This window comes from Benincasa hispida, chromosome 11 (assembly GCF_009727055.1).
Source record: "Benincasa hispida cultivar B227 chromosome 11, ASM972705v1, whole genome shotgun sequence".
NCBI lineage: Eukaryota > Viridiplantae > Streptophyta > Magnoliopsida > Cucurbitales > Cucurbitaceae > Benincasa > Benincasa hispida.
In genome coordinates this window covers 61,005,550-61,020,281 of record NC_052359.1, presented here as the reverse complement: position 1 = coordinate 61,020,281, position 14,732 = coordinate 61,005,550, and the positions used below count along the sequence as shown (strand labels likewise).

General features: G+C 35.4%; 2 protein-coding genes across 3 annotated transcripts; one reads left to right on the top strand and one right to left on the bottom strand.

Annotated features, from left to right (window-relative positions):
* The first annotated feature begins 339 nt into the window (after window positions 1-339).
* LOC120090338 (arginine biosynthesis bifunctional protein ArgJ, chloroplastic) lies at window positions 340-5,012 on the top strand. 2 transcript variants are annotated; one of them, XM_039047924.1, is made up of 17 exons: window positions 340-721; window positions 917-1,009; window positions 1,494-1,617; window positions 1,867-1,940; window positions 2,139-2,183; window positions 2,298-2,348; window positions 2,431-2,499; window positions 2,599-2,657; window positions 2,784-2,853; window positions 2,997-3,077; window positions 3,168-3,254; window positions 3,595-3,723; window positions 3,869-3,931; window positions 4,013-4,090; window positions 4,170-4,315; window positions 4,462-4,578; window positions 4,709-5,012. In XM_039047924.1, exons 1-16 carry the CDS (start codon window positions 662-664, stop codon window positions 4,547-4,549), a joined length of 1,317 nt encoding a protein of 438 aa, XP_038903852.1. In that variant the 5' UTR covers window positions 340-661; the 3' UTR covers window positions 4,550-4,578; window positions 4,709-5,012. The 2 variants fall into 2 exon arrangements, with proteins under 2 accessions (XP_038903852.1, XP_038903851.1); XM_039047923.1 differs by having other exon boundaries at window positions 662-721; window positions 4,462-4,532.
* Window positions 5,013-5,186: 174 nt separating this feature from the next.
* LOC120090339 lies at window positions 5,187-7,737 on the bottom strand. Its single transcript, XM_039047925.1, has 3 exons — window positions 7,068-7,737; window positions 6,502-6,939; window positions 5,187-5,833 (listed from the first exon to the last, which is right to left on the bottom strand). Exons 2-3 carry the CDS (start codon window positions 6,901-6,903, stop codon window positions 5,420-5,422), a joined length of 816 nt encoding a protein of 271 aa, XP_038903853.1. The 5' UTR covers window positions 6,904-6,939; window positions 7,068-7,737; the 3' UTR covers window positions 5,187-5,419.
* Between the last annotated feature and the right edge of the window lie 6,995 nt (window positions 7,738-14,732).

Below are 14,732 nucleotides of genomic sequence, written 5' to 3'. Positions count from 1 at the left end.
AATTTTGAAAACTAAAAAAAATAATTTTTAAAAAGTTGTTTTTGTTTTTAGAATTTGACTAAAAATTCTATCATTATACTTAAAAATAGATGCAAATTATGGTAAAAAAATATATATGATATAGGCCTAATTTTCAAAAATAAAAACAAAAAACAAAATCATTACCGAACATAACCTTAATTTTTAACTCACCATTAAAGTTTATACGAAAAAATAACCATCTTTCAAAAAAAACAATAATAAAAAATAAAAAGTCTTAGTGTTGTGTAGTTCTAAGTTGAAACTCAAAAGAGAAACACAAAAGCAACTCTCCAACTTGAAACCTTCGAACCTCCAAAAAGCCTCAATTTCTCTAAAGTTTCTCTTTTGAATTCTCATTCACGGGAGAACCCTTGTTTTATTCAGCCTTCTTCTCACTGCAAAACGATGATCCGATCCCCCCACGTGATCCTCACGTGCTCAAACCTACCCCTTCGTTCATCGCAATGGCTGCCGCTGCCGATCGTCATTTGAACTCTACTTGACCCACCAAACCAAATCAAACAAAACCCATTTCCTAATTTCCCTTTCAACTTTATATAACGTTTCCTTGATCCAATCATCGCCTCCTTCTTCTTCACTCTCTCTCTCTCTCTCTGTTTTACTCTTTCCAACAGAACCCATGTATCTCTCTGTTCCTCACTACCCCTCTCTCAAATTCCCCGCCCTTCAATCTCATAAGGTTTGTTTTCGATCGCCCACAATTCCCTTTTCGAGATTGCCCCAACTATGTGTTTCTGTTTCTGGGTTTGATCTTTGCTACAAATAAGAGCAATGTTCATACCCCTTTTTCCCATTTCAGCTTTATCTTTGGGTTTCTCTTCGTTTTCTTTTCATTGTTTTTGCTGATGTTCTGCTTGTTTTCCGTTTCTTTTAGAGGGATTTTCGAGTGCTTGCTGTGGCTACAAATGAGGCCTCCAACTATTTGCCGGAGGCTCCGATTTTGATTCCTGATGGTCCATGGAAGCAGGTCAGGGACTGAATTTCCTCTCTGTATGCTTCAAGATTTGTTGTTCGTTTGGTTTAGTTTGAGTTTCTGGGGTTGAATGATTACTTTAGTGGTCTTCTTGTTCTTCTGTTCTTTTCTTTATCTAAAGATTTTGTTTTGGTTTCCTTATCTCCTCTACATGAGTTTTTTCAAAATGTCAAATTTTAGAATCTAAAGGACATTTATTTTTGTACAAGTGTTTTTTGGAACATGGTGGCCACCTAATCCTATGAGTTTTCTTGACATACAACTGTTGTAATGGTTTTTCGTAAAAAAGAGTGAGTTTTTTTTTTTTTTTTTTTTTGGAAGTGATAGACTGAAGCAAGAAAGTATAGGTATTCTCAGTTTTCATCCTACTATAAGTTCAAACTAAAAACAAATTAGTTCTAGACAAGACATTGTTGTTGTGTATTCTTAATTTGTTAACTTTTTATAAGTTAAAACCAAAAATCAACGTGTTTTGTAGATTGATGGAGGAGTTACTGCTGCTAAGGGGTTCAAAGCTGCAGGGCTATATGGAGGACTACGAGCAAAGGGAGAGAAGCCTGACCTTGCACTTGTTACTTGTGATGTTGATGCCATTTCTGCTGGTAAGAGCTCACTGTTGACTGTTTAGTTCATCTGTGTTATATAATAACCAGTTTTTGGTTATTATACAGACTAGAGAATGATTGTTACAGGAAAAGTTTTGTTGGTTTTTGGGCGTGTCCTTGGGGATTCTGAACTTTTTATTGTGCCAATTGGTTTGGAATGCGAGTCAAGCATATGTGACTTAGTTAGCTGTACACTCGAGAAACATTCTTTATACTGACTGTGAGTTTGCTCATTTTCATTTCTAGGAGCATTTACAAAGAATGTAGTTGCTGCAGCACCAGTGTTGTATTGTAAAAAAGCATTGGACATTTCACAAACGGTAGATTTTCTTGCATCTCGGGTTGAAGTTATGTTTAACTAGCAGCAGAACATTCAGCTATTATAAAACCATAACTATACAAGTTCACTGATCTTGCTCCTTTTATATGGCCACCCTGGTATTAGCTTGCTATGTTCAACAAACAGTGCTTTTAACTTATTTGCTAACAACAATTTGATCTATTCTACAATTTGTTAGGCACGTGCAGTGCTAATAAATGCTGGTCAAGCCAATGCCGCTACGGTAAGCAGTTATCTTTACCACACCAATTCAATGTTGTTTGGACTTGAAAAGATAAAAGTCTATGCCTGTGTTGGATGAATATTTACGTAGCTAAGAGACCTTTTGTTGCTGTAGGGGGATGCTGGTTATCAAGATATGATAGAATGTGTGAACAATCTTTCAAAGGTAGGCACCTTCATAGGTTCATAACAAATTTATTAATCTATTTTCAGTAGAACTTTTAAGTTGTAAGTAACTTTAATTGCAGATCCTTCAAATAAGGCCAGAGGAAGTACTAGTTGAATCTACTGGAGTGATTGGTCATAGAATAAAAAAGGTACGGAGATGTATTATATTATGTATTGTAATTTAGCTGAAAATTATACCTACTGGATGTCTTGTCTTGAATTTTAAAGTTATCCAACTTCAAATGCAGGATGCACTTTTGAATTCTCTTCCAAAACTAGTCAGGTCCCTTTCATCTTCAGTTGAAAGGTAATCGTCAATCTTTTACTTAGCTTTATTTGTACTTTCTCCGATTACATGTTCGGCTCTATGCTGTGGAGTCTTTTCCTTGCCAACTTTTTGGGCTGTGACATAACTTTATCAGTCTGTTTACAGTGCAGCTTCTGCAGCAGTGGCAATTACCACAACTGACCTTGTTAGTAAAAGCGTGGCAATCGAGTCCCAAGTATGTGAAAACCATTTTATATTTTCCTGTCTGCCTGTGGTCTATACAATAGTCTCGGTCTAATGCCGACATAAAAGGCACTTGCAACATTGCCTTAGGATAAAATCATTGCAGAAAGGATTAACAGTTGATTAAATGCCTAGGTTGGGAGTTCAACCATAAGAATTGGAGGAATGGCAAAAGGTTCGGGCATGATTCACCCGAATATGGCTACTATGCTCGGTGTAGGTATCTTCAAACTTGCCAGCTCGTTCTCGAACAAGTTAAATGGCTGTGATTGTCTTTATTAATGTTGATTTGTTACAATGTGGCAGGTTGTTACAACAGATGCCGTGGTTGCTAGTGATGTTTGGAGAAAGATGGTACAAATCTCTGTTGATCGAAGCTTCAATCAGATTACGGTATGATTGTTTAATGTGTTGACAATTTCACTTGTCTGATTAGTTTTCGTGTTTATTTATTTACTGTTCTGCTCTTTCATAAATTTGCTGAGGGTAAATTTACACATCCTATTACTCGATATAAATCAAATTAAACCAAACTAGCTAGTCTTGAAAATTGGTTCTGAAATGATCCATTTAGTCTGGGTTTGTAAATGGTATATATGGGGAACCTTGTTGTATCCTTTTTTGTAAATTTCAATGAAATTGTGAAGTGACATCTCAAATCATTGATACAATAATGGTATATATGTTTCCTTTTTTCTTTTCTTTTTGATTTTAATTGGGTTTGACAATGTAGGTGGATGGGGATACAAGTACCAACGACACCGTCATTGCTTTGTCGAGTGGCTTGTCAGGATCCAGATCTAATATAATTTCGTCATTGAAAAGCCGAGAAGCAGGACAGCTTCAAGAATGCCTTGATGTGGTATGTATCTCATTGTCAAAATTTTAGTGTATCCTTATGAGATTCGGGACAGGTTCAAAAGAAATTTCAGAAAAAATTGTTAATAGGGAGGGGAAATTATTTTGACATTACAATTTATAGGACTCTTTCTCCTTTCTATTTTCAGGTGATGCAAGGCCTTGCCAAGTCAGTAGCCTGGGATGGAGAAGGTGCTACCTGTCTGATTGAGGTCTGCCACTTCGATAAACAAAATCTTTTACATAATCTATGCATTTTGATATAAAATTACCCAATCTGCCAAATGCCACAGATTACAGTGACTGGTGCAAATTCAGAAGCTGAAGCAGCGAAAATTGCTCGTTCAGTAGCAGGCTCGTCACTTGTAAAGGCACGATTTTCATTCGTAATCATCTTTCTCTCGCACACCTTGTGCAAGCATGTTTCATCGATATCTTTTCATGCTGCAGTCAGCCATATATGGCCGAGATCCAAATTGGGGACGGATAGCAGCGGCTGCTGGATACGCAGGGGTACCATTCGAGCAGATGAAACTCAAAGTGTCTCTAGGAAACATTCTCCTCATGGATGGAGGAGAACCCCAATCTTTTGACAGGTTTAAAAGACTTCACACATTGTTTTTTCTTTCTTTTTTTTTCTTTTTGAAGTTCACATTGTTTTTTTCTTCAATCACCAAATCTTATACAATTTTATTAACCACTTTTTGACTGTTCTAAATTGTATGTTATATCTTGTTTTCAGGGCTGCAGCAAGTAACTATCTCAGAAGAGCTGGAGAAACCCATGATACAGTCAGAATTTACATTTCCATAGGCGAGTTCTTCAAATAACACATTACATTTTCACTTCTTTACTTAAGGTTAAGAAAAGATGATTTCACATATTTCTGAATCACGATATTCAAACAAATATCATATGAAAACTAAAATCAAAAGGGTTTTCTAAAAACAGCCTCATAGCTAAGCTAGATTAGTTGCTTCGATCGACAGGTGATGGGCAAGGAGAAGGACGAGCATGGGGTTGCGACTTGAGCTATGACTATGTTAAAATAAATGCTGAGTATACTACATAGATTGTTGGCAAGGCAGCTAGCTACAACAGAATAAATATATCCTGCAGTCCTTTGAAGAATTGTGTATAGACCTTTATCTATAGATACCCAAGCATGTTTGATCCTTTGGGGGAATTATATTAATTGAAATCAATTAGTTGAGTTAAATTAATTTTTCTGATTAAACTCATCTTTGGACAAGATCTAAATTATACTTGAGTTATTCCAATTTCAAAGCTCCACTGTTCTCTATGTATCTTCTTGTTTCTTGGTATTGTTAGAAAAATGCAGACCTTCCACATTCACTTGGTCATTAACAGCGTTCTAAAACAAATTTCAAACAGGCACCTACTAGAAGCAAGTCAAGCATATCTAAAAATAACATCCAAGAAGCGACAAAATCATATCCATAAACATGGTAACATATGATTTCAGTTGTGTTTATAAAAAGCGAATTTCACCAAACTTCATATAACAAAAAAGGTTTATAAATCCTTGAAATCTCTCGTACCAAACAACAAACGAGTTAAAGTCATACAATTTTTTGGTCCAAGCATCTCGGTCATCAACAATCACAAAAGAAACCAAAACAACGATTTATTTATGTACAGGAACTGTGAGAGAAGATGAAAACTTGGACAAGTAACGCTTACAAGGCTTCAGTAACAGAGTAGTGCACCTTGGTGACCGATGTTTTCAGGAAGATGCTTCCACAGTGAGAGTCGGAGCTCCCGTCGTCAAAACTATCAAACTCATTGAGAGTATTAACCACACTTGGAGAGTTAAATGATCTTTGATACCGATCAGAACTACCAACAGATTTTCGAGCCTGCCTTTTGTCCCTGCCACCACTCCCGCGCGAAGAGTTGCTGCCTTTCTGTCCTTTTTTCCCATTCTTCCTGTTCTTAGATTTCTGCTGTTTCTTGTTGTTTTTGACACAGTGGCACAACGAGGTCTGAGGAGGGTCGTACACATCAGGAGCCCATGTCACAGTCATCTTAGGTGACTCCCCATAGTGTTGTGCTCGACTACCTTTCATCGCAGATATGAGCTTTGCAGGAGCCTGGATGTTAGAAGTTAAATCAGCAAACAGAAGGGGTAAATGAACATTTACTTTTCACAAATTCATCATCTATAATTGAATATAACCACAAGCAACCTCAGAGATGTGCTGTTTTATCAGTAACAAATTCAAATCTGCACTTGGGGTGAATAAACAAAAAAGGCAAGAGAAAATCCTCTTTCTGTTATGCTGCTCGTGAAGACAATGAGAAAACCACGGAACAAAGCAACTACATACATCAATATTGCAAAATGCCACGATTTAGAAAGCAAAGCATACTGGCAACAGCAGAATTGTCTCCACAAGAACATACTAAGATTAAGAGAAAATATTTGTATCAAGGAAACAAATTGATGCTAAGTCACTATATTGGGGAAAAAAATTGGTTTTTACTATATAATCTCTAGGATCATCAATCATGTCAGCCAAATGAGTAAAGCTTGTCCTTAGAAATTCCAATGCCCACACCATATTTGCCTTTGTGACAAAATAATAATAATGATATAAATAGTTTTCATGGAAAAATAAAGATAGAGGTAGCAAATCTACATAACTGAATACAATAATACATAAACACAGGACTCTACATAACTGAATACAAGAATACATAAACACATGACACAACTGCAATTTTTTCCCTTTTTAATTTTGACGAGAGGAAAACTTACTGGTAAAGATATGGATCGTGAAAAGGCTTGATGCATAGTCTCGTTACAAGACACATCACCCACCGTTGTTTTTGGTTTCTTATCATTGTCTGGATAATCTTTAGGTGGGGATGTGGTAACAGGGAGGGGAAAGGACTTGGATTTGCTTAAACACTTCTTAGATGAGTTGTTCTTGGGAATTTCAAGCTCTTTTTGTTTGTTTTCATCATTTGAATTATCCCTGCAATTCACATTACGTTTACATTTTGAACTATGAGTATCTTCAATGCTCAAAGATTTCTTAAAAAATCCATCAAGATCATTAAACAATGCAGCATCAATATCTTTCAAAGACGACTGCAGATCATCCACCACAACGTCTACATCTTGGAGCAACTTCTGATGAATCGAAGCAATGTCCATTCAGGCTTATGTAAGACACAAGAAATCTGCTAGAACCTGCACATGTATCCAAGATATCGTAAAACATGCCCGGAAAGAAACTCAATCCAGGTGCAAGCTATATTATGCCGCCTGTAAAATTCTTAAGAAAATAATAATAAATAAATATATCTATAGCACAATACCTATGCAAAAACCCTCTCAACGAGTAGCCAATCGCCAGTGACTCGCTTTCAGAGGCTTCGACCGCCAAAAAAACCTCAAGATCAAGATGAAAATAATAAACCCTTACCGTACAATTATAATTTCTCTAGGAATTCCAAACCTCGAACGGACCAAAAAGAGCAAGGAGGAGGAAAAAGAAGATTGAAGAATACGAATAGAGCACGAAATGCACTAAAGGAACCCCATGTTAACTAAGATTACCACGCCGATCACCCTTTTCGAGCCGCTTCAGACGATGCGAGGATGAACCACCATGAAAAGAAGTCAAAGAAGGTAGCAGAGGGCGAAGGAAGAGATCAATAGGCACCGAAGGCATACTGAAATGCTCTTCGTAACCCTAATTTTCGTAGGGTCTAACAAAACCACAGATTTGCGAGCCAAGAGCTTGAAGAAAACTTTGTAAAGAAATTGAAAATGTGCGAATCAAAGCACAAAGGTTGAGAACATGAGAACCTGAAATCGTTGATTCAAAAGGAAAACCCGGAAATCATCTGATCCGTAACATGATGAAAAAGATCGGCGGAGAAGCAGTGGCAGCGGAGGCGGAGGCGGATCGGATAATTTTGGGAGGATGAGGTCGGAAATGGTGGCGGAATTGGGATCTTATGGAACTAATCCTTTGGGTCAAGAGAAAGGAATCGGTCGCGTAGATATAGCTGCGACTCCCAATCACAACTCTCCACGTATTTTACCTTTGACAATTCGCTAATTTAATTGTTTTTAGATATTTCCAACCTTACCCTATTGGGCCGGGCGGGCCTGCTTCTTTAAAAGCCCATTTCCAAATATATTTCCTGCCTTTTCTTTTATTTTGATTAGATAAATAATAATTGAAAATTATTTCATATGGCAAAACTATTTATAGATACGGATAGAAGTCTATCGGTATCTATCAGATCGTTGATAGTTCTAAAATTTTATTATATTTTATAAATATTTTGGTTCATTTTTTATATTTAAAAACAACCCAATAATAAATCATGATGCAATGGTTTTTTTTCCTTTTAATTTTCACCTGAATAACACATGGAGAGAGATGAGAAGATGAAATGCTACCTTACCATCCATCTATTCATTTTAACATCTTTCTCTAATACTAAATATATATATATATATATATATATATACTTTTAACCATGAAGGATTCTAAGATATCAAGGAAGAATTCACCCTTAAAATATCATATTTTGTTAAGCTGAATTATAAAAATTACTTCTAAATTTATGGTTTTATGGTCCTGTCTCAAAAATGTCTTTAAACACTAGCTTTTGCACATTTGAACGGATTTCACTTGTTAATAGACTATGTGGCCACCTTCTTCCACAATCCATGACTTGATTTATATGTCATGATTGTTTGGTTCACCTTTGATTCTGATTAGATTTTTAAATTTTTAGAGACAATCTTTGTATTACTAATCACATGTTTGTAGTCCAAATCTCCTACTCTAATTACAGTTAAAAAAAAAAAAAAAACCTATTTTTTAAAGACATTTAAAATTATTTCTAAACATAATATATTTGAAGTGCTACACTAACACAATAATACATCTTTATTTTTAATAAAAAAATGCGGCATGGCTAACTTGTACTTCGTCCCTCACAAATCCCTGAGTAATTTCTAATATAAAACTTTCTTAGGTTTTGAGTTTAGTTTCTATTTAATCTCTAAATTTCAAAATGTTATAGATTTGTATTTTGAATTTCGTCTCAATTTAACTCTAGGGCTTCAAAATGTTACAATTTTATCCATGAGGTTTCAATATTTTATATTTTTAATATTAATATTTCAATTAATATTCACTTTAAATTATTTTAATTAATTAAAAAAAATTGAAACAAAAATTTGAATTTAACTTTAAAAGTAATGAAAAATCATGAAATTTAACTAATTATAAGTCTCTTAATTCTTTTAAATTTATTAAGAGACAAAAAATGAAGACTGAGTGAAACTTCGAATTCAAAAGTGCAAATCCTAAAATATAATCACCAAATTGAAATAAAACTCAAATATCAAAATTAAATGGTAACATTTTGAAACGAGAAAAATTTTTCTATTGATGACCTCTTTCTAAACTTTTATATGGCTTACCTTTTTCACATGTGAAATACCAGATATACCCTTACTTTTTAAAACCAAACAAGCGTCTATTTCATCATCAACAAGCCAACTATTCGCATTCCAATTTGCATTCGAGTACTCCTCTCAATTTTCTCTCAACGCCTCTGTTCGTCTTCGACGTCATTCACTGCTCATCGGTCGTATCTACTCATTTTCGCTTTCGTTTGAATTCCTTCGACACCGTTCCGGTAACCTGAAAGGTACAGTATTCTCGTCTTTCGTCATTTGAAATCGTTCTGTACATGGGTTTGATTGGGATTTAGGGTTCGTTTGGTAAATGGATAGATCGTGTAACTGAGTACAGTCGATCGTATAGCTCTATATAACCAACCGTATGGCTTTATATAAGCAATCATATAGCTCTCTATAACTGATCGCATGGCTTTATATAATCGATTGTGTAACTCTATATAACCGATCACATGACATTATATAATCGATTGTATAGCTTTTAATACTAGATCGCATAGATTCATATACTAGGTCACATATTTATATAATAGAACGTATAGAAAAAGCAAAAAGATCGTATAGATTTATACACCCGATCATATAGATTTATCTACACGATCATGTAGTAAATTCTAAATGATCGTGTAGTAAACTCTATACGATCATATAGCTTTTGTTATACGATCGTTTAGCTTTTGTTATACGATCGTTTAGCTTTTTCTATACAATCGTTTAGCCTTTCATACTCGATATCATATATTTGAATACTTGATCATATATGTTTGCTATATTGTAAATGGTGCACTCAGTCCCAGTTGAGAAATATTTTTCTGCCACCGTAACTTGCTTGGCCCACATTGGCAAGACGAATGCACTAATTAAAAGGAAACTAACAAATACACAGTTGAGTATGTTCCGAAAAGCATGCTTTGGTCCATTATTGGACGTCGATCTTATATTGAATGACCAGCTTGTGCATCATTTTCTTCTAAGGGGAGGTCACCGATTAGAATCCATATGTTGTAAGCTTCAACATCATGGGGAAGAAGGTAACATTCATACAAGATGATTTTAATTTGATTATGAAAAATCCCTGTAAAGGGTGCCAGCGGAAGCGAATCGTCCCAATTCTAAAAAATTTACAGAACACAATTTTACAAAGAAACAAAACGATCATGCATTTAATTAAACAAAACATACAGCATGCTTGAGAAACTAAGAAGAGAAAATGGAATAGAAGACTTACCCTTGAAGAACAAAATCTTCACGATTCCTCTTCACTATGAAAATCACGAACACCAAGAAAAAGTATTGCCACAAAAGTAACCTCGGTATTCTCTGGATGAGAATCCAGGAGGAGTGGGCTTTGACTATTTTGGTGAAGGAAGATATTGAGAGAGGAGATGCGATGAAAAGCCTTAGATCTCAAAACCCTATGAGATTTTTCTGTATTTCTTTCTTCACCATGCAGAAAAGAAGAAAGTGTATAACTAACCCACATACACGATCTGGAAAGAAAAAGGGGAGGGAGTTACAACTCCCTCCCAAATAACATTAATTCAAAAATAAATAAATTAAATTAAATTTATTTATTTATTTAATATATATTCATATGATAACTACGTTATCATATTGTGTTATATCAAATATAACATACCTTTCTCTCACCAAGGTTTTAATATAAATAACATTAATATTAATTTTAGCCATATGAATCCAATTTATATAATTAATATTTGAATCATATTCAAATATTTATTTCCTCTCATAAATACTTGATATTATAATGTATCAAATACAACATAGTAATTATATCTTATATAATTAAATTAAATTAATTATATCACATATAATTAACCTCAATTAATTTGAATCATTCAAATTAATCCAAAAACTGATTCTCATTAAATTTCGTTGAGCTACTGAGAGGACCTCATGGACCTGTAGTTTGAAGTTCCAACGGTACGTGAATAATTAATTAAACTTTTTAATTTAAACTATTTACCATTCGTTAACTGGTGGACACTCCACTAAAGACCATCAGCTGCACTCTTCACACTACAGATATATTTCTATGTCCATTGGATATAATCAATCTACAATACGATGACCCTTCACAAATTGCTCATAACTACAGTTAGGCCAAAATTACCGTTTTGCCTTATAGTTACATCTAACTCCTTAAGTACCATTGATCCCTCTAATGAATAATAAATCATAGTCCAACTATGATCGAACCCCTCTCGGACCAGGAAAGGGTGTGGCGTCACACTATTCAAGTCCTGGAGTCAGCTCTTAAGAGAGCAATTTATCAACTTACCCTGACGTTAGGGAATGAGTGAATTCTCTTGTGTAGCTGTGTTCCCAACTCCTTAAACAGACGAATCCCCAAAATGGCAGGTTTGTTGAGTCGGCGATCTGGTCACTCTCACCCATACAAATCAAAATATCGCCTTCACATGCAGGAGTTCACAACTCACTCAGGATTCAGGTCATGTTATCTATGATCATCCTAGTGAAATATAAGTCTCTATTATGAACGGCATTATATAATGAGACTGAACATTTCGTGGTCCGGTCTTATACAAACTTCTTTATATAGAATATCCCCCTTCACATGATTAATGATCAGGATTAGATCATTTGTAGCACTTTACAATAATTGTTTCATCTATAAAACGGGTCATACTCGTAGTGTCATCAGGATAAGATATCCATTCTTATTCATCTCCTACAAACCATTTAGGTTATCATTTAAACATGATTCACCCATACATCTCTACATATATGCTTAAGGTACAAGATAACCTTGAATGTAGTTTATTGGTTTGTGGTTAATGCAACTAATTTTGAAATAAAATATCGAATATTTTATTACATAAATAAAATGTTTGTACATTACATTTACAAACTATAGAACCCTACGAAATTTAGGACATCAACCCCAACAGACTACTGGTTTGTGGTCAACAGAGGAAAGATTGAAAAGGGATACCAGCTGTGAAAGACTACAACATTTCGTTCTCGGACCCAAGGATGATAGCAAATCAATTCTCTGTAAGATTGTGGAGGCTGCATTTGAAAAGTTCAAATTTTCAAAGGACGAAGATGTTGTGAATGTTGCATTAATATCATACAAGAAATGGTGACGATGGGGAAAGACAAGAAAACCCAATTCGATTTGAAGACACTTCGAATTGTCGATGACACTGAAGTCTTTAGACATTTTGACTAGTCCTCCGTCCTATATAGACAAACATTGGAAAGTTTGAAGAACATTTTGCATGGGAAAAATGAGGTACACGAGTTAAGGAGATAATCAAATCCCAAACACGAAACATGTTACTGCATAAAAGGATTTGCACATGCATTTCAAGTACGTACTGATCCAATTTATTTCAATATCAATTAATTTATATGTTGTATATTAACATTATTGTCTATTCAATCATGTAGGTATGGGCTTATGAATGTCCTCATCTAATAAGTTCGTAGCTACCAAAGTTAGCAAGAATGCAATCCCACACATCTTGAAGTGGACATGTTCGGTAGCACCATCCTAGAAGCTGCTAGAAAGGGATGTCTTCCAACCCAAAAAAGTAAGAATGTATTTTTGTATACTACTAAATCGTTTAGCCTTTACTACCAGATCGTTTTGCTTATACTACTAGATCGTGTACTTACATCTATACGATCATTTAGCTTATACTATACGATCGTTTATCTTATTATAAACGATCGTTTAACATAAGCTAAGCGGTCGTATAGCTTTAAGTATACAATCGTCTATCTTACACTATGTGATCGTGTATCTGAGTAATCTGTCTTGCTAATGTTAGTTATTTTTATATACAGACTATTGTCGTGTCAAAACTTATATTGACGGCGGATAAGATAAAGTACAAAGAGGATCAACTATTAGGGATCGATGGACCCAAGTGCTTGAAGAATGAAGGATCAGGATATATTCGAAGGTGGTGATGCCGGGGCTGATCAACACTCCTCCCACCAACTCTCTCCAATGATGAATTTGAGGATTTTGATCACGGTGAGGCAACTGGACATGGTGATCATGTTGAGCACCAGATGACCAACTCCCCTCAAATTCGTCAGTTTCATATGGAGCAGTCTGACACACACAACAAGATGCAACATGCAAAGAAGCACATAAAATCCTCAAGAAAACATAAGAAAAGCAAGTCTTATAAAGTTATATGTGAGGAATTATCATAAATCCACAACACATTGGCAAACTTAATTAGCATGATTCGTCGATTGGGTGAGAAGCTAACTGAAGTTCGCAATCTTTGCGTCCATAATTTAGGGAAGGTAATAATTGTGTGTTGTGCTATTTACTACAAGATTGATTATATTTATCTAAAAGATCGTGTACTAAACTCTAAACGGTCGTTTAGATTTATCTACACGATTATTTAGCTTTACCTACATGATCATTTAGATTTGGATACATGATCGTTTAGATTTGGATAGTCGATCGTGTATCTTTATCTGAATGATCATGTATCTTTACCTGAACGATCATGTTTCATTTATTTCTATAGGATAACCCCAATGATTGCGATCATGGTGATCGAGATGATGATAGAGATAGTGACGAAGGGACCGGTCATCATGATCATAGTGATGTGGGTCACCAAACAGTTGATGGTGATCAAACTGTTGATGGGAAAACAGTTAATGATGGAGATATTGGATGAACCCCCCTTCACGATCAGTCCATTCCTATTAACAACGAGCAACCCATGTTGAGGGTCGGACTGTTGATGTAGCCAATGCACATGAACGTAGTTGTTGAAGGCCAAACAATTGATGAAGAACGAATGGTGAACCATCAATTTCATCAATCATTGAGGGTCGAGCCATTGATGAACCATTTGTAGTTGAGTATGACAACTAAAGAATATGAAGTCGATGAGACGTCAATTGCACATATACTCAACGAACCATCAATTGGACCGATCGTCCATGAAAGTCAACTTCCTGAACAGTCGTTCAATGTGCAGACCCACTTCGACATGAATTCTCCTATTGAGTTACAAGTCGATGTTGAACGATTGGAAACACAAAAAGAGGTCACTCAAAACAAGGTACGACTGTAGTATCAAATATTGACACACTCAAAACACCATAGTCACTAACTTATAATCTAATTGCAGGAAGAAGTTGAACACCCTGAGCGCCAAAAAAGGAAGGAGCCAGAAAAGTTTACACCTGAAGAGGTGCGAAAGGCAAAAAAAGGAGGTTGACTCTCGAAACCATAATCAATTCTAGATGTCCCTATAAAACCCTAACTATCTTCAAACGAGCCTCACCCACCTGCAAGGGAATTAAAACCACCCATAAGTGTTATAAATCCAAACTCATTGGTCCGATCCCTGAATTTTCCACTAAGATAGTTATGACCCATTGTTCCCCATCTCAGATGTTTTATTGTCGGCATACAAGACATGGAAAGCCAATCAAAAAAAAAAATGGATGGTGGTGTATACATTCTGGACCAAGGATTTCTTCAAAACACTCGAGAAGAACAC

What these genes read in the sequence shown, in the direction of transcription:
- LOC120090338 (XM_039047923.1), top strand. Translation starts at nt 662, where the DNA reads ATGTATCTCTCTGTTCCTCACTACCCCTCTCTCAAATTCCCCGCCCTT. An exon ending in TTGGTCATAGAATAAAAAAG is followed by an intron (nt 2,500 to 2,598) that starts GTACGGAGATGT and finishes CTTCAAATGCAG; the next exon opens with GATGCACTTTTGAATTCTCT. An exon ending in ATATGGCTACTATGCTCGGT is followed by an intron (nt 3,078 to 3,167) that starts GTAGGTATCTTC and finishes ACAATGTGGCAG; the next exon opens with GTTGTTACAACAGATGCCGT.
- LOC120090339 (XM_039047925.1), bottom strand. Translation starts at nt 6,903, where the DNA reads ATGGACATTGCTTCGATTCATCAGAAGTTGCTCCAAGATGTAGACGTT. An exon ending in CACGATCCATATCTTTACCA is followed by an intron (nt 5,834 to 6,501) that starts GTAAGTTTTCCT and finishes TCTAACATCCAG; the next exon opens with GCTCCTGCAAAGCTCATATC.